The 26,352-nt window shown below is 37.4% G+C and overlaps 1 protein-coding gene across 1 annotated transcript; it reads left to right on the top strand.

The window, feature by feature from the left end:
- Positions 1-386: 386 nt before the first annotated feature.
- On the top strand, positions 387-18,306 carry ALX1 (ALX homeobox 1; the record flags this gene model as incomplete). The annotated part of the gene is made up of 4 exons (XM_082280829.1): positions 387-618; positions 2,795-3,099; positions 6,706-6,834; positions 17,986-18,306. 4 exons carry the CDS (start codon positions 387-389, stop codon positions 18,304-18,306), a joined length of 987 nt encoding a protein of 328 aa, XP_082136955.1.
- Between the last annotated feature and the right edge of the window lie 8,046 nt (positions 18,307-26,352).

Raw genomic sequence — 26,352 nt, 5'->3', positions numbered from 1 at the left:
CCCCTCCCTCCCTTTTTCCCCTCACCCTCCCCGAATGCTTGTGTGCGTCTGTCTGAAACAGATCTGTCTGTCGAAAACGGGCCTGGAACTCCCTCCTGTGTTGGGATTAGGTCTTGGGGGACCTGGGGTGGAGTTAGACTGCTTGGTTATTTTCATATTCATTAGAAATGGGAGGTTGCACAAGAAGTCCTGCTGAGCTTCAAGATATAAGAGCAACTTCGGGTTCCCCTTTCAAGACAAGACAAATCAAAGGCTCAGAGGCAAAACAGCTCCCTAAGCACCGAACGCCTCTTCCTCCCTCCTTCCTTCCCTCCCATCCACTCACTCTCCCTCCCTTGCTCACAGTCCAGCCTCTGTCTAGGGAAGAGGCTCTCAAGCAGCCTTAGATGATTATGGATTTTCTCAGCGAGAAGTTTGCCCTGAAGAGCCAGCCGAGCAAGAACAGTGACTTTTACATGGGAGCAGGAGGCAGTTTGGAGCACGTTATGGAAACTTTGGACAATGAGTCCTTTTATAGCAAAACGTCAGGCAGCAAATGCGTACAGGCCTTCAACCCTCTGCAAAGAGCTGAGCATCATGTGAGGCTGGAGAGGACATCACCCTGCCAGGACAACAACGGTGAGTCGTCATCCCAGCGTTATTCTTCCTCCTGGAGATACACGGGCGAGGGCAGGGATTCTCCCGCCCAGGGAGACCAAAGGCAGCTCTGCAGCCTTCGGCTGTGGGCATGCGAGGGGCTGTCAGGTCGTAGTAAAATAACAATAACTGTAACAATATTACTGTTATAATACTACCACCACTACTATAAAAAAAAAAAAAAAAAAAACGCCGGGAGAAGGCAACCGCCTGCTTTGAGCTCTTTTCCTCTCAGTGCAACCCTTCGGCTACTGCCTTCCACACCGGCCCCGGCCCGGGTCCAGCGGCTGCCCGAGGAGCACAGCGCCGGGCACGGCGGCACAGCCCGCCCGGGCAGCCGGCGGGTCCCGGCGGGAGCTGCAGGGCACGGCCGCCCCCCGGCACCTCTCGGCGCCCGCCGGCCGCCCCCCGGCACTCCCTTGGCCGCCCCTGGTCGGCTCCGGCCTCTCCCCGGCCACCCTCGCTCCCGCTACGAGCCGCGGCGTTTTCACCCGGCAAACTCCCGGGAGAAAGCATCCCCGGGTGTCGGTGTCGGAGGAACCCCGGACACGGGCGGCTCTCCGGTGCCGATCCCGGGAACGGAAGGTCGCTTGGTCATTTTCGGTTCCTTCAGATATCGTCCTGCGACGGTAGCGGGGTTCTCTCTGCCGTGTTACCAAATGATGCGTAAAGATGATTCTTCCGAAAACCACGTCGGTCATCCAAAGATAGTGTTAAACCTTCTATCAAGTATTAAAATTTTCTAGCCTACCGGCAAGGAGAATATGGAATATTTTCTTTTAAAAACACTTTAAATTTTCCTCATTATTGCAACATGATGAAAATCCCTGTAGAAAAAAAAATTAAAAAATAATTTCCTAGAAGAATTGGAAAACACAGTTAAGATCATATCCAATAAGAAGACTAACAGTATCATACTTTTTTGACTTCATATAGTTATTGAATTATATATATATTTCTGAGAAAATTTTTTATTTTCTCAAAAATAAAAAAGTATGAAAAAAATTGTAAGATAAATTGATAGATTTCTTCAAGTGTAATTTAAGAAAGAATAACCTATAGAAAATTGATTTATACATTGGAGTCTTTCCTAATTAACTAATTTAATGTGTGCCTTGAGGGCTTTGGGGCATTTCCTATCTATGTATGTGTTGATGGTATCTAAAAATTGTGTTTCATTACAATCAGCTCAAATTGAAAGAAATTACTGAGAATGTGAGAAAATCTCAAAGCAAGCTTCTTATGTTATGTGGCATCTTTGTAAATTTTAATTTCTATAGAGTTTGAATATTTTTTTACCTTTTTCTTAGAAAAGAAAAAAAGTTTTTTGAATTCCATAACTTATCTCATTACTTTTCCAGTGATGTGTGATAAGTAAAAAATACTGAAAAGTAAGAAATGTTTTCATTTCCTATTAAGAAGCTACTGCAGAACATTTCTTATCTCTACAACTAAAGACAAATAGTTCCTGCAATCCTTATACAAAGTATATGAAACGATCTCTTTTAATAAGTTAACATTTTGCAGAAATGCCCTGTATTTTGTAACCATAACAAACCTAATTGGAAACAATTCCACCTCACAAATCCAAAAGAAGGTATATGGAATTTATTGATTTTTTAAAGTGAATTCAATTTTTGATTTCATTTGCTTCTTGATTTGTCAGTTTACAGCTATTTAGTTTACTTCTTTGTTAGTTTGTATTTTCATAGAAATAAAATAGTTTTTGCATTTGCTTTCAAGTTTAAAGGCACGTTTGTCAATAGCTTTGTGCCTCTTCTACGAAAATCTGTTTTGGGCTACGATTCCTTATCTGTACAACTCTAGCTGATGCTGATTTCATGGATTGTTAACTACTTTAGTGGCAGTAGTAGCAGAGTGAAAATATCCAAGTCTCTTGCACAGTCTCCTTACTCTGTAAGTTTTCAGATGATATTTTCAGATATAATTCTCATTTAGAATTCAGTGTGATTTAGCACTTTTATTCTATCAGTAGTTAATATTACAGATTCCTCTTCCATGATCTCATATAGAAACAACACAGCCACGACAGAATCTTGTTCCTTGTGAAACTGTTTTATATGAACTCCTGAATCTAAACACCTCCCCTTCCCCCTTGATCATTTATTAACCAGCTGTTAACCCACCTTGTATGCAGTGAACTACGGGATTACTAAAGTGGAAGGTCAGCCTCTTCACACAGAGCTGAGCAGGTCCATGGACAATTGCAACAATCTCAGGATGTCTCCAGTGAAAGGGCTGCAGGAGAAGGGAGACCTGGATGAACTTGGTGATAAGTGTGACAGCAATGTCTCCAGCAGTAAGAAGAGGAGACACAGAACAACTTTCACCAGTTTGCAGCTGGAGGAACTGGAGAAAGTATTCCAGAAAACTCACTACCCTGATGTCTATGTAAGAGAACAGCTAGCTCTAAGAACAGAGCTCACTGAGGCCAGAGTCCAGGTAAGAACCAAACTTCAGCATTTCTACAACAAATTGTGAATTGTAGGAATGAGTAAATTATACTCTTGGGGATTGTACAAAAGCCTGTAAAGCTAAAGTAAACAGCTCGTTTTGCTTCTTTTCTTTACAGATATGAGCTGTTATGCTGCAGTGCTAAAATGTTATTTTTTAAAATAGCTTGTGTTGCAGTTCTGAACAGTTGTTTAAGGGATGAGAAAACAACATCATTAGAAAAGCTTTCTTGATCTCTTGTAGAATTCCAGGCAATGAAAACATAAAGTGTTACGTGCAAAGATCCCACTAAAGACTCGTTGCATGTAGTTCAGACTGATGACAATGCAGAACTCAGATGCAGAGGATTGTGTGTGTGTTACGGCATGAAAAGTACCGTCTAAAAAGTAACCAAATTCCTTGTTTCTATCCAAAGAGTGTGCAGTGAAAGTGCACATACATAAATGTGCATAAATATCTATATATCTATATATCTATGTGCCCATACTTATTTAGATCTCTGTGTGTGTTTGTGCCTGTATAAAAAGAAGGACAGAATCCTTCCACCTTTTCTCTGTGGAATGATCTCAGAAATCACAAAATTAGGAGGTATAATTGCTGGTTGTTAAACTTTCATAACTGATGAATAACATTATTCTAGTTTTTGGAAACAAACATAGTGTTGACCACTTAGTACATTATTTGAGTATCATAACTGCATACAAATATGATTCATTCAGTATGTGCTCGTATAGTAATCTCAATAGTATTTATGGCTTTTGGTGTGCAGTGGTGAGAAAAGAAGCAAAATATCCAGGAAATGCAACCTTTCCCTTGTTTAGAGGTCTTCTGTTAGAAAAGGGTGTGAGCCACATTTTGCAAGTTTATCTTAATTTTAGGTATCTTCACTGTTCTGGTAATAATCATTATTTCAATTTAGAGAATTGCAGTCCTGTTGATTCTTATAGACTGGGATTAATTTTTTAAATTTAGTGACTTGAATATGATAACAACTTCACAACTTGTAATTAAACACATACTCACACATGCATATAGAGAAATAGGCGTCAGTGCACATGCATACAAACTGAAATTAAATAAGAAACACTTTCAGAAACAAAGTCAGCTAATTAGTTTTATAAAGAAGTGTTCTTTTCATGTCTATTCAACCAGACATCATATTCACTGTTGTCATCAGAAAATAGAGTCCAAGGCTGTGTGTTCAGTTACATTGATGCGATATCAGCAATGCCGATGGAATTTGTTTCAGTGGCTTTTAACTCTTCAGGCTCTGCACAATCCCTCTCCTTCTGAATTTGGTACAGCTTTCCAAGTATGACTTCCATTCATTGGGTTTTAGTCTTGACTTGAAGAAAAGAAGGTAGCATAACGTTAAAACACTGTTCTAACAAATGCGTAATTCTGGAATACAGAGAAGTACTTCAAGAACAAATTAATAGTGAGAACAGGGAGGGGAAAATTGAACTAAAGTGTGTCAACTGACTTCTTATCACATTTATTTTCCTAAGATTTAGAGGCTTCATATGGTAAGAGTATTAAAAAGATGACAGTAAGTGAAGAATATATAAGTTTATATCAGGCTTTCACAGAGTATCTACTTCTAGTTTATTTAGACATGTTCTTCCCTTTCTTAAAAGATAACCAATCTTTGCATTTCTCATATGCTAAATATGAAAGGACATGTTGATCATTTCTGTCCAGAGTAGCGAGAGTATTCCATCACAAGATGAAGCAATTTGCAAGGCCTTACGTCATTAAAGGCAAGCATCTGGCAATTCAAGGATAACAAGCAGCAGATTTCTACATTGCTTTGTGGAGGCAAATGGTTACTTTATCTCTGCCAAGAGTAAGTTTCTAGTAAAATGGTGTAAACAGAAACATTTTGGGGGATTGTCAAAGGAAAAAAATATGTGCTTTTTCTCATTTAGTTCTATGAATTCAAGCAAATTGTTTGATTTAGTGTAGCAGAGTGATCAGCTGGATACCTTACCCACAGTTCCCTTCACCACCATTTCATCAACATCCAATTTAATATTTGTCCTGCACACATGCAGAGAGAGCCAACCTGAACCTAATTTATCTGAGTTGTTCTCTTTCCTGCTGCATGTCAGTCCAGTAATTGGTACCCATTTTAAGGAGATTGTCAAGGTCTTTTTTCAAGGAAAGAGCTTCATGACTAAATTTCCTTATCGTGTCCTTGATGCCTCCTGTGGAGATAGGAGATTTTTTTTTTTTGCCATCCCTTTTCTTTTTGCTGAACCTCAGGCATCATAAATAACACAAATTTACCACCAAGGTCCCTAACAATATACACTCAGGAGTTATATGCATGAGCCTTGCTTTGATTGCTGAATAAATTTTAAAATATTGCACATACTAAATCTGCAACAAGTACTTGGGAATCAAAATGAGCAAAATTATTCCCTGGTTGCTTATGCAGTATCAAAAGACAGTTGTGTTCTCCAAAGATTAATGCAAGAATGGAATTTTAAACCAAACAGTGTTATTTTAAATGTCCCACAATATGGAATCAGAAAATATCCCTCAAAATATAGGAAGTGTCTATACAAAAAAAAGCACTATTCATTTATGTTTATATCAAAATGAATTAATGATCAATTTAGCAGGAAGACTAACCAATGCCATGGTTTCCCTTAAAAAAAAAGGTTCTGTTAGTAGTGTGACTTCTTAGAAAAGTCTCAGTGAGCTTGCTTACACCAGAACAATAAAGATAAGTCAGATATTACTCTTATACAGTGTTCCTTTTCTTAGCAATCACCTTAATTAATCAGGATAATTCTTAACCAGTCCAAAATAAACTGTCTGAAAGAAAAAAAAATATTAAGACCATGGGACAATTACAGTTATCAGTAACAGAAAGAAATGGCCATATAATAGGTTTTTTATATAATTCTTGACACTCAAAATATTACAGAACAGTCCAAGGGGTATGAAGAAATTTAAGCATAAAATCTAAATTATTTCATAAAGTTCCATTATTTTGTTTTCCATTAGAAGAAGCAGATATCACCTAACAACAATGTGAAAAAAACCCCACAACAGTTCCAAAAACTCTGTGACATGATGATTTTTTATTATCTTTCTGGCCTTTTAGCCTTCCTGATAGGAACCTTTCCTGCTGTGTAGAGTACTGTCCTTGTGCCAGTTTTTCCTGCCTTTTATTACTGCACTTGATAAAGATTATGGACACCTCTAGGAGGCAGATTATGGGTAGTCCTAGGAAGTCAGTGGGAATGGGAATTTAAGAGAATGTTTCTTTACAACTTTACTTGCTGCAGACTGATATTTCTCAGGTTGTTTTTTTGTTTATTTGTTTTGTTTTGTCTGTTTTTTGAGATAATAGAAAGGAAGCAATATGTATTGTTAAAATAGCTAGCAATAACTTAAGCAGGTCAGACATTGACCATATTGAAACTGTAAGAAATTAATTTTCAGGTGGAGCATTTCTCTTTTGTAGATAAGGAGAAATTTTCAATGCCACTGTCCAAAATCTCTTGGGTTTTTTTTCCCTAAAACTCTTTGCACAGTATATAATTTAGTTTACCCTGATGACTGTTTCCTTGTATACTACAGGTTTGGTTCCAGAATCGAAGAGCAAAATGGAGGAAAAGAGAACGCTATGGTCAGATCCAGCAAGCTAAGAGCCACTTTGCTGCCACCTATGATATATCTGTTCTTCCAAGGACTGACAGCTACCCTCAGGTATGGTAAAGACCAAGCAGTACTTTGGGTCTACATTTGGCAGCTGTCTTAACAACTCTGGTTTTGTATGCTTTGCTAATATGAGTATAAACTATATGATCTCTAGACAGCTTCCTTCTAATGTGTTAAACATGCACCGTTTCTTTATGGACCTCAAAAACCGTAATAAAGCCATGTAGAATCATAATTTAATGTATATTGCTGGGGGGAGAGAGGCAGAGGGAAAGAACAGCTCTCTCTGACAGTTGTAGTTAGTTTAATCTGTATTTTTTTTCCTGTTTCAGTTCCCTGTTAGTATGTAGTAAGGTATACGGCATAATAAGATTGTAATCTTCTGTCTCTGTTCTCCAGTCCTTTGGTTTACTGCTTTGCCTCACTCTCTGCTTTTGTCTGCTTGCTTGTTTTAGCACTTTGAATACTTTTATTCTGAAGCCATTGTTTTTCATGTCTCTGGCTTCACATTGCTTTTACCAAATAATTAATAAAAATAAAACACCATACAAAGCAAAAAATTTTGCATGGTTCCCTTCACTACTGGTGTTCTGGTGCTCTTCAGCTTCATTAAGTAGCAGGGTCTCTGTCAGCCTTAAGAATATACTCCTATTCTATGTGAGCTTGCTTTGGTCATGCTCTAAATTGGCTCAATGGAGAGGTCCTCAGCACTGGGGAAGAGTGGCTGGAAATTGACCCAGCAGAGAAGGGCCTGTGGGTGCTGGTTGACAGCAGCACAACATGAGCCAGCAAGTGCCCAGGTAGCCAAGATGCCCAATGGCATCCTGGCCCGTATCGGAAATAGCGTGGCCAGCAGGACCAGGGCAGTGATTACACCCCTGTACTGGGCACTGGTGAGGCTGCACCTCAAATCCTGTATCCAGTTGTGGGCCCCTCACTACAAGAAAGACATTGAAGGGCTGAAGTGTGTTCAGAGAAGGCAAATGGAGCTGGGGAAAGATCTGGAGTACAAGTCCTATGAGGAGCAGCTGAGAGAGCTGGAGTTGTTTTGCCTGGAGAAAAGGAGGCTCAGGAGAGACCTTATCGCAGTCCTAAAATACCTGGAAGGAGACTGTAGCAAGATGGGCCTTGGTCTCTTCTCCCAGGGAGCAAGTGACAGGTCAGGAGGACGTAACCTCAAGCTGAGCCAGGGGAGGTTCAGGTCAGACACCAGGAAGAAATTTTTCACTGCAACAGTGGTTAAGCATTGGAGTGGTGGAGTCACCATCCCTGGAAGTGTTCAAGAAATGACTGTAAATGACAATTAGTGCTATGCTTTAGTTGCCATGGCAGTGTTTGGTCAAAGGCTGGACCTGGTGATCTTGGAGGTCTTTTCCAACCTTAATGATTCTTAATGATTAGCTATGAACCAGGGGTCTTTGGTTCATGTGTCCTCTACTCAGCTTAACGTGCTTTACCTCTGAAGAGGTTGCATGTTACTAGGTTTGGTGCCTGGGACAGAGCTGGCTTGTGTTCCAGCAGCTCAGAACATGGACACAACCATCTCAGCTGTGGTGGCACTTCTAAGTCTGTCTAGTTTTATTTTATAATGTAACAGGTCAATAACCCAACTGCATTAGCAACCACTGCATGACAGACTCTGTGTTTAAGCAGCTGGACACGACCTTAGGTAGTCCCAGGTAGATTCACAAGGACATAGATGCACATTCACTCACAGATCTCACTCAAGGTGTTCAGTTCTCTTTTGAAGGTCTTTCTGACTTATAGCATATCAACAAAAGATACAAGGAACAGTGCAGAAACTTTGGGATTTCTAGACTAAATTTTGTGTCTGCAAGGTCACCTTGTATTTTTAGTAGGATTCCATCTACAAATTTTCCCAACTGACCAAAGTTTCATTAGTATAAGATAATGGAATAATACAAGTCATTGGCAAGCACTTAAAATGATTGTCCTAAAATTAATGTTTTTCAAAAAATCCCATATTTTTAAATTATATGATAATATGATCTATAAAATTCTACATGCAATAAAATATCTATTCTGTCCTTTCAGATTGTTAAAAAGATTAATTCACTGCATTTCTGTTTACATTTTTGTCCAAAAAAAATCTCCTAGACAGATGACACAACTAAGTTTCAGCCTGACAAATGTTTCCATCATTAATTAATAGATTCTTAAAAACAGAAGATTGAAATACAAATGCTGGTCCCATAATCTTAGATCAAGCATCTCTAAAATGTGTAGAAATACAAAATGTGTACCCATTCACAAACAGTAATACAATGTGCTCCCCTACAACCACAGACTAACAGACTGCAGGCAAACAGAGAGGCACAAGTGTGTAACAGTCTGGTCACCTGCACGAGAAAGCTGTGTTGTACTGTTCTGTACTTCAAGAACAGGAACAAGGAGCTAAATGAAGGTGTGAGTGCACTTTACATTGGCTATTTCAGCTGAGTGCTTGCATATAACTTGGCTACATGATAAAAGCAAGTTAGCCCACTCCTTCGAGAAGAAGTTGGCTACTTTTCTGTACACTGGAATATGAGTGGGTATCCACGTAATTAGCACAGGACATTTAATAAAAATTCATGTTTTTGCTAACCTGGGGGTAATTCTTCATAGTTTTCACATTCTTAAATCCTCACCTTCAGTAAAACCACATCCCTATCATGTATATAACACTTCCAGTGAGAATGCCTGAGACAACGAAAATCTGTTTTAAAAACACAATGACCACTAACATCATTCAAATCTTTTGAACTAGATATCCTTTTCTAAGTGCCTCACTTATGGAAAATAAATATACAGTGCCTGACTTGATATAAATTTATCAATCTACCCCACAATTCAGCAGAAAAGGTATTTAAAATTGTTATCTGCATGTTTTGTTCTAATGTTATAAATTGATTTCCCAAACAATTCCATTATTTCTTTGTAGATAATGTAAGAAAAGGAAACAAATATCCTTTTTTTCTTTGCTCCTATTCCTGCACCACTACTTGTGTACAATCACTTCTCTCATGACAAAGAAATAAGCAAATATTAGACAAGCTTTGCCATACTTTTAAGTAAATAGTTTTTCTTGGGGATTGTGGAACACAGATCACTGAAGCTTATTTAAGAATCAACAAGGGGAAAAACAGACTCCCTGTTGCTGGAAAAAAAATAGGCTGAATATTGGAAAAGGATGAAATCAAGCCGAGATGTTTACAGCTGTATGGCAGAAAGAGCAGGAACAAATGTGAATTTCTGGTGTGCATTATAAGGATTTGCAGCCTGCAGATTTTCTGTTTTGAGTCCAGACATGGATATGTTGAGAAAACACATCTCAGTTGCTTTCCAGCAGAAGCATCAGTCTCTTGCAGCTAACAGAGGGTGATGTGGAGACTTCTGCTTAGTCTCTTCACCAATTATCTTCATCAAATACAAATTAAGAACAAAATGCTGCTATGCATTGTGTGACTATGTAAACATGAAAATTTTTTCCTGTGAGAAAATTTTTCTTTCAACTCATTTCAGACAGAAGGCTGGCTCTGAATCAGAGAAAGGTAGAGATTGCAAGTCACCTCTGGAGATGGTCTGGTCCAACACTGGTCTCTACAATCCAGTCTAATTTTGCTATTAAATTCCACATCTTTATCTTCACAATAATAACAGTTTAGGGTTTTTTTGGTAGATCATAGTTCTTTGCTCTGCTCTTTCAGTCTAACCTTAATTATTTTTTTAGTGTATTGACTTTAGATGTTTCTTTTTTTCTTCAAAAAAATTGCTCACCTACCTGCCAAGAAGTTGAATATCTCCTAAACTGGCCAAATTCTGCACGCATATATTCTCCATTAATTACACTGTCACAAGCTGGATTACAAAGGAGTGCAGTTTGTACAATAGTCCAGCACAACTAAGTGTTACTTACATGTTTTTTTCAAGGCTTTAACAATATTATGCTGAAAATCAGATTTTTCTTGGAAAATGTTATGCACAGTATTTTTCATTCATTTTAGTGAAAGATTTCAGTTTCATTAATTTCAGTATTTGAACTTCAAGTTCTCTTGCAGATACAACACATTGTGGTCTAAGTCATCTTAAGTGCACTCAGAAAAACACATCCTATACAGTTTAACTTATAGCAATATCCTACTGATGATGTGAAAGTGAAGATGGAGCATCTTAACATTGGTGGGGAAATGAATGCAGATTCACTTCACGGGGACGTTTACTTCATTTCACCTGAGTGAATGTTAGTAAACAAGCCATAATTAATTTGGTCACCTAAATACAGTATCAAGTGTCATTAAAGATGTCTCAGGATATCTGAGACACTGTTGAAGTGTTGATGAACAGGATTTAAATGGACAGTCCATCCTTCATTGTAGGCAACCGTGGTCAGATAAGTATTAGACATTTGTGTTTAGGAAACTTAACCAAACGGACTTCTATGCCAGACATGGGTTCCCTTTAAAGCTGTCAAAAACCTGATCAATTAAATTTTTTATTCCTGAAACATAAGGTGTAAAACAGGTATGATGATCTCTAAAAGTTTTTTTAATCTCATATGTGGTTCAGCTGCAGTCATCTGTAGTTATCTTACATGGATCTATAAATGATATGTTGAAAGAGGAACAATAAAAAGCCTCTTTAGCTTTGTTCTTCTCTTACCTTATTGGTCTTTATTTGACTCCTTCTGCCACCCTATGTTAGTAGGAAGGCTACTGTTACAAAGGGCACTTGATCTCATCAGATTCAATGCTTACCTAGGAGAAGTAGCAAGAAAACCGGAGACAAAATTTCATATAACCCCTCCTTATTCCTGCACACAAGAGACTATACTATTATCACACAGACTTGCAGCTTTCCCTGTATGAATCAAGTTTATAAAGATGTTATCTTTATAAATAAGTGCATCAGTATGTAAATAAACATTAAATTGTATCACTGAAAAGCAGATAAAAAAGGGCAACATTTTTCTCCCACCTAGGCTCTTTCCTTACTTTGCATCTTTCCTCACTTAGCATCTTTCCTCACTTTGCATCTTTCCTCCTTCTTGTTTGAATCATGTTCATTTATTGTAATTTTTCTTCTAAGTTCTTTTAAAAGGATTCATTTTGTCACACCATTCTACTTTCCCTCTTAGTATCATATGTAAAATGTTTGGGTTTTTTAAAATTTTGTTGAAACTGCAGGCAAGAGTTGGATAGGATAGAATTTAATTTTTTTGTTTTAGTTGAAAAAACCCAGTCTAGTGCAGGTGGGAATCTTAAGACGACAAAAACTTTTCAAAAGTATGGGAACAGGAGTGATATAGAAGGTATAGAAAGAAAGGAAAATGTTGAAATCTCAGAAATAGAAGGAAGATGCTGAAGTTTGCATTCCATCCACCAGAATGATAAATTAAATTAATATGTTGAACAGCATGGCATCACATGATGTGTTGGCAAAGAGTGTAGAAGTAGTATCAGCATACATGTGTTAAGTACTAAGTCCTTGGATCATCATTATAATTTGCTCTAGCCTTAGTACATATGGCTAATCCTCATTAGCAATAATCAAAGTTACATGCTCCAATTAAATGTTCATATGGAATATATTAGACACCACATGTTATATGACTGAAAATTTCTTTTAACTGTAGTAGACATATAAATGACAGTTAATCACAATAGTTCATTAAGGCTATGGGTACACTGATTAAGCAGGAGTAGATGTGGCAGACATATCTGAGCTAGCTTCAAAGGAGTTTTATCACACACTCATGCTGTCTAGCTGTGACAGCATGGAGCTCAGGCTGAGCCACCACCTGGATGGTGTGTGTCTTGCTGCATGTGTGCTCACTTGCCTTGCTGTGCCTGATCTTCCAACAAGAGTGACACTTCTAATCTTTCTGGGTGGTGTCTGTTCTACACAAAGTAGCTTATGCACTGCACTTTTATTTTTTCTTGGTAATAAACCACCACTGTATGTGGTCCTTTTCACGGTCTCAACATTCAGTTTGTTGTTCTATCTCTTTTTTTGTGAAACATATTTCTTTAAGTGTGTGAGTGACTTTACTGGGGCTTAATTATAAGGCAAATTAATTTTTTTTTCCTGAGATACACAAATTTTTAAATAGTATTTTTCAATGTATGAAATTTTGCCTTTAACTGTATCATAGAGTTGAAATATAACTAACCTTTATTGTAACTGGCTCCAAGATTGCAGTAGGAAGAATTTACAGTTTACAAAACACCCCATACAAGAATGAAAGCTTGATGACTTTTCAAATCCTCATTATTTTGAAGCTTAGCAAACTTTAGTGTGAAATCTAGTGATCAGATTTTTATTTTGTTCACCATCTGTAAGCCCAAATGTGGACTGAAGGGGTCTATCACATATTTTTGAGCATATTTTAAGCATCTCACTACCAGGGGCCAGGTAGCATTTTATTTATATCTAAAAATTGTGTACTGCATCTCTCTCCTATGTACCTGAGCCCAATACAGTACAGGTGATCTTCACATGTGCACTTGGTCCAACAGATCCTACAAAATGTTCACAAATTACACTGAGAAGTGTTCTGTCTAGATATAAATGTAAAAATGCAATGAGAGTGGTGAAGCTTTGGGACAAGTTGCCCACAGAAATTAAAGAACCCCTGTAGCTGGAGTGACTCAAAACATCGCCAAATGGGGCTTGAGTAACCTTATCTAAATTTAAGAGTAGCTGTGAGCAAGGGTTTGGAAAAATAATCCCAGAGGCTCTTTTCAGTTTAAATTATTCTGAGAATCTACAAACTTGGGAAAAACAGGCAAATTTCTACCTGTATTTTGGATGTTCTAAACAGGCACCCAGAAAAAAAAAAAGCAGAAAGTGACAAACCAAACTAATCGTACTGATGGACTAGGAATGACCAACAGATACGAGCTGTGAACTAGCAGTTTTGAGCAGTTTAACAGCTATTGCATTTAATCTGCCTGAAGCAGCTCCTTGTGCTTGCACAGATTTGATATTTTCTGGCAGTGCGAGGACTGTTGTTTCACACAAGGAGAGGAGTGACAAAAGTTTAGCAAATCAGTCTGACACTCCCATGTTTTTTCTAATTGCATAAATTCTTAACTGTTCAGTTAGTGCCGCTCTTGTTTCCCATGCAGTGAATAAGAATACCCTGAAAACAGAGTAAATGTGTAGTTCCTAATCAATTTCTTGAGTAATTATAATAGCATTCAACATATATAACATTTATTGCATAATATAATAATAAAATCTCTTTAGTAGCTAGAGATCTTAAAAGAGATTAGAATTTTGTTTCTCATGTGAAGCACTAAAACGCACTCAAATAGAAGTGCTCACACGTGTGTCTGCTGGAGACAGACTCTAGTCCGGACAGGCAGGTGACTGCAATGAGTCAAGAGATTTGGTGATGGGAGAACCAAAGCTAGGGAAGTGATAGTAAAACTCCCAGAAAATTTTGACATTTGAGTTTGTGTGATTTCTCCAGGGCCTGCCTAAAAAGGCTGAAGCTCAGGTTTAACAGAAAAAAGCAGTGACACCAAGCGGAATGAGCAATTACCTCAGCTCATTTTCCTCTGCAGTGTCTAACAGAAGGTCATGTGCTTAGGAAATTATATCGTAACCGTGTTAACAACCATAACTCTCCAGTTATGTTCTTGTCACAGCTATGAAATCCTATTTCTTTTTCTATCAGGAAGGGCGTGTGTGCATGTGTATGTGTGTATAAAACATACAGTAGGTAAATATATTGAAGGGCTCTGGTAATTTCATGGTAACCACAAGAGCAAAGCTCAAGTTGTTTGTGATGTTAACAGAAACCAGAGATGTGCAGTATGTATAGCCTCATTCACAGTCTCTGAATTGCCTTTTATATAGTTCATGGATCACACAAGATTTTAAGAGGAAAAATATTTTCTTTAAATTCATGTACATAATGTCGCTTTTCCTTCTAACATACCAGAAGAAGGTCTGATAATTTTGACTTATTGTGAAACATTACTGTATTTATTTTTAATATAGGACTACCTTCTGCATCTAAATTTTGCTACAAGATATTTATGTTGTAAATCCTTGTAAAGAAATGAAAATTTAATAGCAAATGTGAAGTCACTCAACCAACAAAAATGAATAGAAAATTGATATGACTGAGACATTCTTTTGGAAAACGTAACTACCTCATGAGAGAAGATGTAAAGTTTCCTAGAATCTTGTGGCATTCCTGAAGTTAAGTTTACTAATTTGTATCCCTTTCTCTAAGAAAGAAACCTAGGGCACATCTTTGAAAGTTTTAGGAATTAATAGCTTGTTCACATATTGCTTTAAAAAGACATTGGAATATTTTAGGATTTGCAGCGAATTCTCTTCTCATTTACACCTGTGCAATCTCACTGAAGCTAAACTGAAAGGGATTTGTCTAGGGTAAAAATATCAGGAAAATTGGTGGTACTAAACTTAGTTTACTGCAAACTAAACTACTCAGAATATGGAAAGATAAAGTGATGTTGTGATTCCTCCAGACCACATAGGTTATTGGGCACTTTCAAACTGAGCCTCTGAAGCTTTTGAAGACTTCCCACCATGACTGTTTTAAAGGCAAACTTGTGCATGTTTGCTCTTAAACAGATTTTTTTTGAAAATTATTCCCATAATTATATCTGCACCGCCTGGGTGACTGAAGCATTTGGCATAGAATTTCTTAGAAAGAAATTTCAGTAATTCATATAAACAAGACTTTGTCACATGTGAGTTACCTTTGGAGACTATGAGCTCCTTCAGAAATAGCTCCTGTATTAGACACTGCACAGATTAACTGTTTCTCCCTGGGGAAATTTGTCTGATTATAAGTCAAAACTGGCTCAGGTAGATTAATTAAGGAGTAATAAGGCAGCTGGGGATCATGTCAAACTGTGGAGAGTCTCCCATGGGCTGATGTTTGAGTCCTCTAAAAACTGATTATGGGAGGAGGGAACTGGAAAGTTCTGAAGCTTTTTATAGATTTCCTCATGTAGATTTCAGGAGGCCCACAAGAAGGAGGAAAAATCTTCCATATCCTTCCTCAGGCACCTTACTTACTCCACTGTCTCTCAGCCTGCCACCTAACATGTGCAGGAGCAGAAGCCTGAGGTGTGCCCAGCTATGTGTGCACGTGTGTGGAAAGGCAAGCCATGTCCACGAGTGTGTGTGGAACTGTGTGTGGAACTGTGTGTGGAACTGCACATGTGCATGTCCGTGTAAACAAGCTGAGCAGACCCAGAGTTTGGGGAGATGTGTCATACCATTACTTTTCCCCAGGCTTCTGTAGGAAACCAAAATGGAGCATTTACAAATCTATTTTTGCTGCTGTAATTCCCAAGGAGCCCAGATTAGTTTGTCAGCTCCTGATGACCTTGCTAATACAACTGTTTAAAATATTAACTTTTAAAATAAGACTATTTCATCCTTCCTATCTGCACTAGATCTCAGCTAGATGAGTTCAGTGAACCATAATTTATCGCTTTAGCTTGTTGGTGCTTTGGTGAGTATGTGCTGTTGCAAACTGATAGGAAAATGGGAGAAAACACAACTCATCAGCATTAGAAACATGTTTTCATTCTGTGTATGCCTATGTGTGTGTCTGTCATACTTCATTACTTCCCCTGACCTCTACTTTGACAGAAAAAATCACTCATCTAGAGAGATAACCTTTATATCTTAAGTCAAAATTCCTTTATCTATGGACTTGGAATGTGAATGTAAAATTAAGTTTGAAGTGGGAATTCACTTTTCAGTGCTAACCAAGGAGTAATTGAGTTAGTCTAACATATCACAGAGAACAAAGACACGTGGGCTCAATTGCAGTGCATCAGGGCAAGGATACACTGAACAGACAACAGATTTTTAGAAGGACGACAAATTTAGCAAAGGAAAACAAATAGGAGAGGATATGGTTACTGGCAGACAAGATCCATACTGTGAATGGGGGCTAAAAATGTCTTCCTGATGTTATTTGTACATTAAAAAAAAAAAAATCAGCATTCAGGAAAGATATATAGGTAAAAGTGGAGAAGGCACACAAAGCTGTATATTGTATAATGGTGTGTGCAAATGAGGAATGACTGAGGAAGCTTGAGTATGTCAGAAATTATACCATATACATGTAGTACTAATAGACAGAGAGTGGAGACTGTGAAAAAAACAGAAGGGCAGCTGCTGAGTGTGAAGTTTGATCAAATCAAAGTGAATACAGCAGGAATGAAAGACCATGCAGTCTGAGATAATAACAAGAGCTGACTTAGGTTAAGTCTTGAAAATCTTCCTGTCTGTTCATCTAGTAACAAACAAGTGAAAAATATCTATCCATAAATAGCATCTATACATAGACAGTAGAAGGCCTGGGACTCAGAATGAAGCTTTAAGTGACTGCTAAGTATAGAAAGGATTATACATCAAAGCTTGAATACATGGTTACACCAGACATTGCTGGTAACCACAAAGTTTGTGTCCTAGTCTGTCATGCAACCTTTCCCAGGGATGCATATTGCAGCCTGTTAAGGCTGAACGCTGAAACAGTGATGCCCTCAAAGTATAATTTCACATAAAAACACCATGAAAAGAAATTTTATCTCAAATCTATCTTTGAAACAAATTTAAGAAAAAGACTTGAATATATTATCAGTAATTCCTGTGTTTTATGGTTTCATTTGTTTTAGAGTAATTATGCAAGGCTTCTCATTATTAAATTTTTCAAATACTTGTTGGGCTTTGTCGCTTGAGAAATCCGAATTGGTTTGTTTTGTTCACCCTCGTCTAGTCTTTCCTACCATGAAAGTAGGAATTCTAATGAGGAGAAGCATTTATGGTGAAAATATTTATTATCTTGTACGCTCTTTTGACACCTCTTCTCTGATGTCAGTTATGTGTTTCCATTAATTTTATTGACTGGCTGGGCTGATGGCATCCTGAGGTTCAACACTAGACATCATATATGGAGCCACAGAGCAAATGGATGACAAAGTAAGGAGCATGAATCATCAGCCCTTGCTCTTAAGTGAACAATCTCATATTTTGACTCATGTGATCTCTTCATACTGTTTTCTAACATGATTGCAGGGAAATATGTTGCTTGTTTCAGAGGAGAACTAGTTATGTGTGAAGTAAAACAAACCAAGCATTGCAGAAAACAGAAGATGAACTATCTAAATTTAATTGTATTCATTTCATATGTTCCAGATTCAGAACAATCTGTGGGCAGGGAATGCGGCTAGCGGCTCTGTGGTTACCTCCTGCATGCTGCCACGAGATACGTCCTCCTGTATGACACCTTACTCCCATTCACCCCGGACAGATTCTGGCTACACGGGCTTCTCAAACCACCAGAATCAGTTCAGCCACATGCCCCTCAATAATTTTTTCACTGACTCTTTGCTTTCTGGGGCAACCAATGGACATGCTTTTGAAACCAAACCAGAGTTTGAAAGGAGGTCCTCCAGCATTGCAGTTCTACGGATGAAAGCCAAAGAGCATGCTGCCAATATTTCTTGGGCCATGTAATATAGCAGTACGCTCTCTCAATTTCTTTTTTTTTTTTAATAGCAAACTAAAACCATTTTTATTTCCCATATTTAAAGGGAACAACAATAAGCTGCTGTGTGTGGAATGCTAGAAATCACAATATACACGATGTCTGCTTAAAGAAATGCAATATAATATTTAACAATAAACCAAGAATAAACCAAATAGATTTACCATGCATCAAGCTCAACAAGCCCTCTTTGTTTTGATTTTTATATATGTTTTGTTGTACCAGTTGATGAAATATGATTATAGAACCTGAAAAAAAAAAATAAAACTACTAAGCAAATATGTCTACTTCATGGTTTTTAGCAGTCCTGTACAAAAATTCTTGCTTTACAAATGAATACTTCATAAGGGAACAACTCTGTAAAGGATAATAAATTTATTATACTAAACCCATGATGTAAATCTCTAAGCACACCACGCAAAGAAGGAAATATGTGACCATTCATGTTGTAGGTAGAATTTGTAGACTGAGTTCTCTCAGCACTGGGCTGCTGCTCTAAGCCAGCTGTTTTACTAAATGCATGTTGAGCTTGTTGAATTTATACCAATGAACAACTAATGTAATATGAATAGAAGGTACTACTTCATCTTATGGACCTGAGGGTATTTCTATTAAAGATAACAAGATTTTTTTTGGTCAAATATAACACTAAAAGTCTTTAATAGAGTATTCAAAGATGTGCACAGATTGTCAACTAGTATGTTTAAATTAAGTCTTAAATTACAGATAGGGTGTCATGAAGCTTAGGTGACTAAAAGACAGCATGGAACAGTACTCCTACACTTTTAACAGAATACAGATTAGGGAAAAAACCCCAAACAACACAACAGTGAGGTCTGACTTCCAGTACAGTCCATCTTACTTGGTTTTGCTACTCTATGGTCAAACTGAAACAAAGAAAGCCCAACAAGGCTTGCCACTTTCAGTTAGTAACTGATCTTAGGACATTTATTAGAGTACAATTCATTTAGCTTTAGTTATATTTTGTTGATAATTTTCTTATATGCTTTCCAGAGTGTAAGACTAGTTTGCTACCTTTAAAGTGTACAGAAAAATCTTTTTGAGTGCAAAGGCAGCAGGATTTGGCTCTCAGCTCCCAGCCTATCACAAAGGAATTAAAATGTCAGCAGACTTTCTGACATTTCTGGTGGAAAAAAAAATAGAGGAGAAGAAAAATACTTTACATCTGGAGAATTGCTATCTGCTTTGATTTACTTCTCCTCCCTTTCCCCTGTCACATTCCAAGCTCCTTCAGATGAGTGAAATGTCAGCCTCTTTGAAAGCAACAGTCAGTCTCTCAGGTTCATAAAGGCAAAGTAAATTAATTGATATAAAGAAGGACTTGCATGGCTGTGACTAGAACAGGATACAACTCTCGGGGCACCCCCTGCTTGCTCTTGCTTTTCTCTCTGCCATTAGTTAGGAATGGAGGGTGCATGGGGGAAGAAGGGAAGATCCGGGAAGCAGTTTCATCACAGCAACTGCAGAACTACCAGTACTCACAAACACACAGGAATCCCCAGATTTTCTCTGCTCCCACTCAGGGGGGCTAAACTTGAAATAAAAATAGGAGATGGATTCATTCTGTAGCCTTTCAAGGGAATAAATAAGCTTAACTTTGAAACCACCAGGATCAACTGAAAATGGGATTTTTACAGCAGATTCTTACACAGCCAAAAGGAAGGTTGTCTTATTTTCCACTAGTAATAAACTCAAATTTAAACACATACGTATACTCCAATTTGTGGTTTTCTGATTCGATTCTCCTTCTAAAAATTAGCTTCAGCTTTGGTCTGAGGAGCTGGAAAAGAGCTAGAAGTTATCTTTTCCATTTTTTATGGTCTGTTTAGACGGCAGTAAAACTAGACTGACAATTTAAAGCAAAAAAGAAGAGCATTTTATTGGTACAGGTAGAGACATTAGTTTTGTATAGACACTTTTGCCACATGCATAAGGATGAAAGTGGTGGAAATGCAAGGGATATTTTAGTAATCTGTTTTCAGTTAAAAAAAAATATTTTTCCTTTTTGTTTTTGTTATATTTTAGTCTGTTTCCACATAATAATTTTTTAAGGTATAGTATTTAGAACATGCTAGAGTGATTTCCAGAATTTTTTTAGGGTGTCATTAGTGGACAAAGAAGGAAAAGTTTAGTTGACGATCTCCAATCCATTTTTGTTGTTGCCTCTTTCAATTTACTTATTTATTTTCATAGCAGAATCTGCTACTGTTTTCTTCTGAAATCCCCCCAAAATAATTTGAAGATTTTTTATGTCAGGAGTAAAATGCAACAATTTCTAGGAATTTATTGCAGTTGCAGATTACTTGGGGAGAATAAATATCCATTTTCAAAATATTACAACAATTTTAGATGCTTCCAAAATCAAAGGAGAAAATAAAAGAACATGTCATCTTCCTGCTGATTTTAGTTAAGTGAAAGTGATGCAATTCTAATTAATTCTTCATCCTCAAATCTAGCAACAGAAATTTTTTGTTACATGTTGCTAGCATAACTTTATACATGAAATAAATAGGTATTCAATCCTTCATTAAACCTGAGGTGTGATATGTTGCAGGCCTGCATTAAGCTTGTCATGCTCTTGCATCAGCCTCGTCTCAAAGAATGAATGATAGCCTGTTGGTTGCAGCGTTTCATTTAGCTAATGAAAAAGTATCTTCATGTTAGATGTCAAGTACTACAACAGGGTCACATTCTGCCAGTTTTATTTAGTAGTGCTTTACTCCGTGAGTAGCCGCATTGATGGGAGTGAGGCTACTCACATAGGGCAAATTGTGAATCACTTGTAAATGTTTATTCACAATGGCCCCATTCATGCATAAAAAAGCACAACATGAGTAATTGGTTCATAATCAGGCCCAGCTTAAGGTACTATTCAGCTCTGGTAAAGATGGCAGAATCTGGCCCACACTGGCTTAAGGCCAGACTCAGATTTTTAACCAAGATGAGTAGCTCCTTATTCCACAAATAGTGCAGAAAGACTCAACAGGGCTATTGGTAGTATACTCTTTTTAAATAAAATTCTAGGAAAGAGGCGTTTCAATATATGCAAATAATTTAAGCAAGTTTCTATCAAAGGTAAATGATTTTATTTTCTACTGGATTATACTCCCATATTTGACAGAACTTGTGTTTTTGTGCTTTGATTTTATCACTTAATGATTTCTTCTCATGAGCAACTAATCTTTTTACTGCTTCTTGAACATGTGGAAAATGCACTAAAAACAAAAGGAGGTGATTTACATAGCCTTCCTGTCAAGTATGTTAACTAATGTTTGAGATATGTGATCATGATGCTATGCTGAGAAGCAAATTTATAGAACTTTTGGGCAAAGAGTCCCTATCCTGTTAAAAGAGAAAGTGAAATATTGTTCTAATTACTGATGCACTGTTTTTTCTCCTACAATTGATTCATCAACATTTTGAAATCTTAAGCCTGTATTTTAACAAATTTTTGAACAAATGTAAATTTACCTATGAAATGTAAATTTATTTATATTATGGTTTTTACAAACTCATAAGTGATGGACAACACTGCATTTAGCAGCTAAAGATACAGTCTTTTTACGACCAAGATGGTCAGAAAAGTTTGACAAAACTCATTTCTACCTAGAGTTTAACAGTATTACTTACCACAGGAACGTATCAATGAAAGCATCTTTTGTTGCTGAGAATAAGTTGAAATGAACTATATTTCTCACTTCACTTCTTTAATGTCATAACATTTTGTAGAGTGAAGTGTTGAAAAAATACAGTTCAATATGTTAAAGGCACTTTATTTTGACTGTGAATTTTATGTTAAGGCCCTGAATTATAGAATTTAACAAATATAACCTATATTGTGCATTTAATAATGAGATAGTTTAGTATAATAGAAGTAAATTATCTCATTTGCAAATAATAAAATATTGCAGGGTTTTTTCAAAATGGCAAAGATTGTTTTATTGATAAATTTTTAAATATCAGTGCTATTTTGAAATCAGAGTTAAATCAGGCTGATCAGAGTTAGAACCCATTAAAGCTGCTTATATTTCTTTCAAAATTTTTTCAGGGGAGGTTCTTCCTGTAAGAAGTATGTGTTCCCTGTAGTGGTTTAAACCCTACCAGCAGCCAAGCCTCACGCAGCTGCTTGCTCACTCCCACACTGGAGAGACTCGGAGAGAATCAGAAGGGTGAAAGCTGGAAAACTGATGGATTTAGATGAAGACTGTTTAATAGGGAAAGCAAATGCCACGCACACAAGCAGAGCAAAACAAGGAGTTAATTCACTGCTTCCCATGGGCAGGCAGGTGTTCAGCCATTCCCAGGAGAGCAGGGCTTTATCACATGTAAGGGTGACTTTAGAAGACAAAGGCCATCACTCCAAATGTCCGCCTCTTCTTCCCCCAACTTTACATACTGAGCATGATGCCAAATTCTATGGCATATCCCTTTGGTCAGTTGGGGTCACCTATCCGGGCTGTGTCTCCTCCCAGCCTCCCAGGCCTGCCCAAATTCCATGCTGATGTAGTAGTATGAAAAGCCTTAAAGGCCTTGGCTCTGTGTAGGCCCTGCTCAGCAGTAACAAAAACATCTCTGTATTATCAACTCTACTCAGCACAAATTCAAAGCACAGCCCCGTAGCAACCATTGTGAAGAGAGTTAAGTCTACCCCAGCCAAAAACCAGCGCATTCGCCCAGCACTTTCGTACCCAAATAACAAGTGGCTCACTCATTCCCAGAATGCATACTTCTTATTCATCTACAGTGATCTTTTTAGATTTGGCTGGCATTAGAATGATGAAGGAGTGTGCAGAATGATGGGAGTATGATGGCTGGGAGCAGAACAATCTTCTGGGAGGAGAGTCAAGAGTACAGTGCTGGAGTAAGGGGGAAACCTAAACCCACTGCAACCCTCCCTTCCCTCTATGCCTAAACAACTTGTCCTGAATGTCACCAGGACCTGGCAATGTAAGATTTATTCTATTGCTACCTTTCCAGCGTGCGTTTAAGGAGGAATATAAAGAATCAAGAGTAAGTCTTGAAGAGGTAGGGTTGGTAGATGTTTGACTGTCATTGGCAATAAATACATACTGTGAAATTAGGAGTAGTTTTGTGGAGAAGCACCTCTAATCATGAATTTCAAGACTTTTTTTTCTCGGTATTTTTGAGGCAACAGTAGGACAGAACATTAAAGCAAAAGCACAGTGACAGCTGAAACAGTGAGCTCACTAAATTCCTGAAGCACAACCACTCTCCCTTGCACCACAGGCTCATTAAAACTAATATGGCTGTGGCATGCAATGAAGGAATATATCACAACTCTACCACACGAAATATATTTAAGATATTGTCCTGTTCCAACAAGTTGTTTTTTACTCTATTGAAATAACAGCATAAAAATTACATCGCGCCTCATCAAATCTTTACAAAGTCCACACAAGATATATAATATAAGGAAAAAAAGCCAAAACCAAGTAGGTGAATCTTCATTATCATCACAAAGAATAGGGGTTTGTGAGCCCTTATACTTTTCTAGACCTCACACTCAACAGCTCAACTTCAGCTTGACTCATGCTGCCGAACTTCATAACAGTGATTATTCCCATAGGAACTAGACTAATAAATACATCAATGTATTGGAAATAATATTGGTTATAGTGATGTTAGCATGAAAAACATAATTTCAAAAAGTGTAGGTTATAGGATCGGGTCAAAATTCATAATTTCTGACTGGCTTATAGAGTGGAACTTGACGGTTTACAAGATGCTGTTACAGGAGTGCTTTTCCATGCTCTAGTTCTACCTATAGCAACCGTCCATAATGTAACAGCTGTCTGCTTCATCTCTCAGAAGCTGGGTTCTGCATTCTTTAATTATGAAAAATAATTGAAATAGGCTTGATCCTCCCTGTCTCGTACTCTCGCGAGAGTATCCACCTATGTGCACTAATTGCAGTTTACTTTAGTCTCACTGTCATTAAAGTGAGGCAAAGTCTTCTGCTATAATCCAGTTGCTGAAAAGATTTGATTTTTGATACCATTACCTCTCTGTGAATGAGCAATTTATTGATATGGAGAGGGATGACTAAGTTGTGTAAAGCCTTTTTTTTGATTAAAACCCAAAACCTAAATTGGTTTGGTTTTGGTTGAATACAGTCTGATTATAATTAGCAATCTGCTTGTAGGCAGGAAAAAGTCCCAGTTAACACTTTTATAATATTTTTGTCCATCTGAGAAGAAAGGGCATCATTAAAATGAAGCTTTGTCAAACAGCATGCTCAAAGACAGACAGAAGCATTTGAATGTTTGTAAGCCTCTATTTACTCAGGTGTGTTTACTGAAATGATTTTGGTTTAATCATTAAAAATGGAAAACAGCTGAGATCTTTAATGGAAAAACATTATAAAACGTTAATTGTGTTTTTCTTTCAAAGTGATACTAGGGGAACAACTCTGCTTCTAGTGTACTAAGAATGATTTTGCTCATTACTTGTTATAAACATTTTAGTATGTAATGAAATACATATTTATATATGGAAAAACCTGACAGATATTACTTAAAAACATAGGGTAAATAAAATACTAAATGATTTTGGAGGTCTTTCAGAAAAAGCTCTGGGATAGAGATCAGAGTTAGTGAGTATTATTTAGCAAATGCTTAAGTAGTATATACAATGAAAAAAGTGGAAAATATACTCATTGGCTGGGAGTTTATTGAATATTTAGAGCCAGAAAACTTGGTGTTGGCAAGGAGGGATGAACTTTTCTTTACTCAAGAAACTCCTTATTATCAAATCCTAATTGAACTTAACAGGAATCTTGCCAGGGATCTCACTTGGGAGTAGGATCTGGTCCCTACTAAACACATAATAGATTTACTATGCTAAATTGAATTGTCGTGGAACAAAATTACTTAGTTTATATGAATGCTTTTTTTATTAAGGTAGTCCATTCAGCTATTTTTAAAGCAGAGGTATTTATTAAATCAGTGGTTTACGTCTGATTTACTACAATGGTTTCCGTATTTGTGTCTGATTTTTTTTGCAGAATTAGAGAGACAAGGATAGACTGAGCAATGCTTTTTTGTTTTTAGGGAGATGTGTTCTAAGAGGACTGTTAGTTTTAGTGTGAAAACAATTCTATGCATATGCTAAATCACTAGTGCAGAGGCATTAATGCTTGTATAATCTAATTGGACTAATTCTCTTCTGGAATTTAGGCAAATAACTGAGATAAACAGAGTCGCTTACATGTCCACATTTATCTACACTTTCTATTTATACTGTTAAATTCTTAAAACAACACTAGCCCATAAATTTGCCTTTTTGTTCTCATTCTTTTGGCAGTGTTTCCTACATGCTGCACTTTTAGAGTGCAGTTTGGTCTCATCTCAAATAAATAAGAGCCATGGAAGGAAAAAACTGCAGCTACAAAGTAGTTCTAACCCATTAAATGCAGATGGCCCACAGGGGGTTTAATCATAAGAGAGGGAACACACATCATGCTGAAATATAGAGCTGTTTTCTATCACTTGTTACCATTTGAATGTCTGTCCCAGGAAAGTGAATTCAATATATCTTCCTGGCCATCAGTTGCCCTCTGAATACTCCTTCTCTCTCTGATGTAGCTAGATTTCCCTTTAGAACATACAGAGATGAATGAGCTCTTACCACACGTAGAAGTGAAAGAAAACATTTCTTTCTGCACCAGAACAGATGAGATTCATCATTAAGAGAATGGATTTGACCTTGTCAAGTGGACCAAAGCAATTTATAAACAAACTCCTACAGGGGAGGCTACTTTTGGCCAAGTACTATATTAGCAGTGTTTTACTTATGCCTGCTGCTACCTTACAATAACTTCACAAACAGGCTGACTTCCTGAAATATAGAGTGCTGAGAGAAATCACAGATGTACCTAGAAACACTGGGATAGCATAGGGTTACTTCCCTCCCTAGAGGCTGCACAGAAACATGTCCACCCACCTTGCTTTCTCATTCCTGGTAAAAGTTGCTGA

The sequence above is a fragment of the Coloeus monedula genome (assembly GCF_965178545.1).
Source record: "Coloeus monedula genome assembly, chromosome: 4".
Lineage (NCBI taxonomy): Eukaryota > Metazoa > Chordata > Aves > Passeriformes > Corvidae > Coloeus > Coloeus monedula.
The sequence above is the reverse complement of the archived record's forward strand: the minus strand, read 5'-3'. Positions and strand labels throughout refer to the sequence as shown.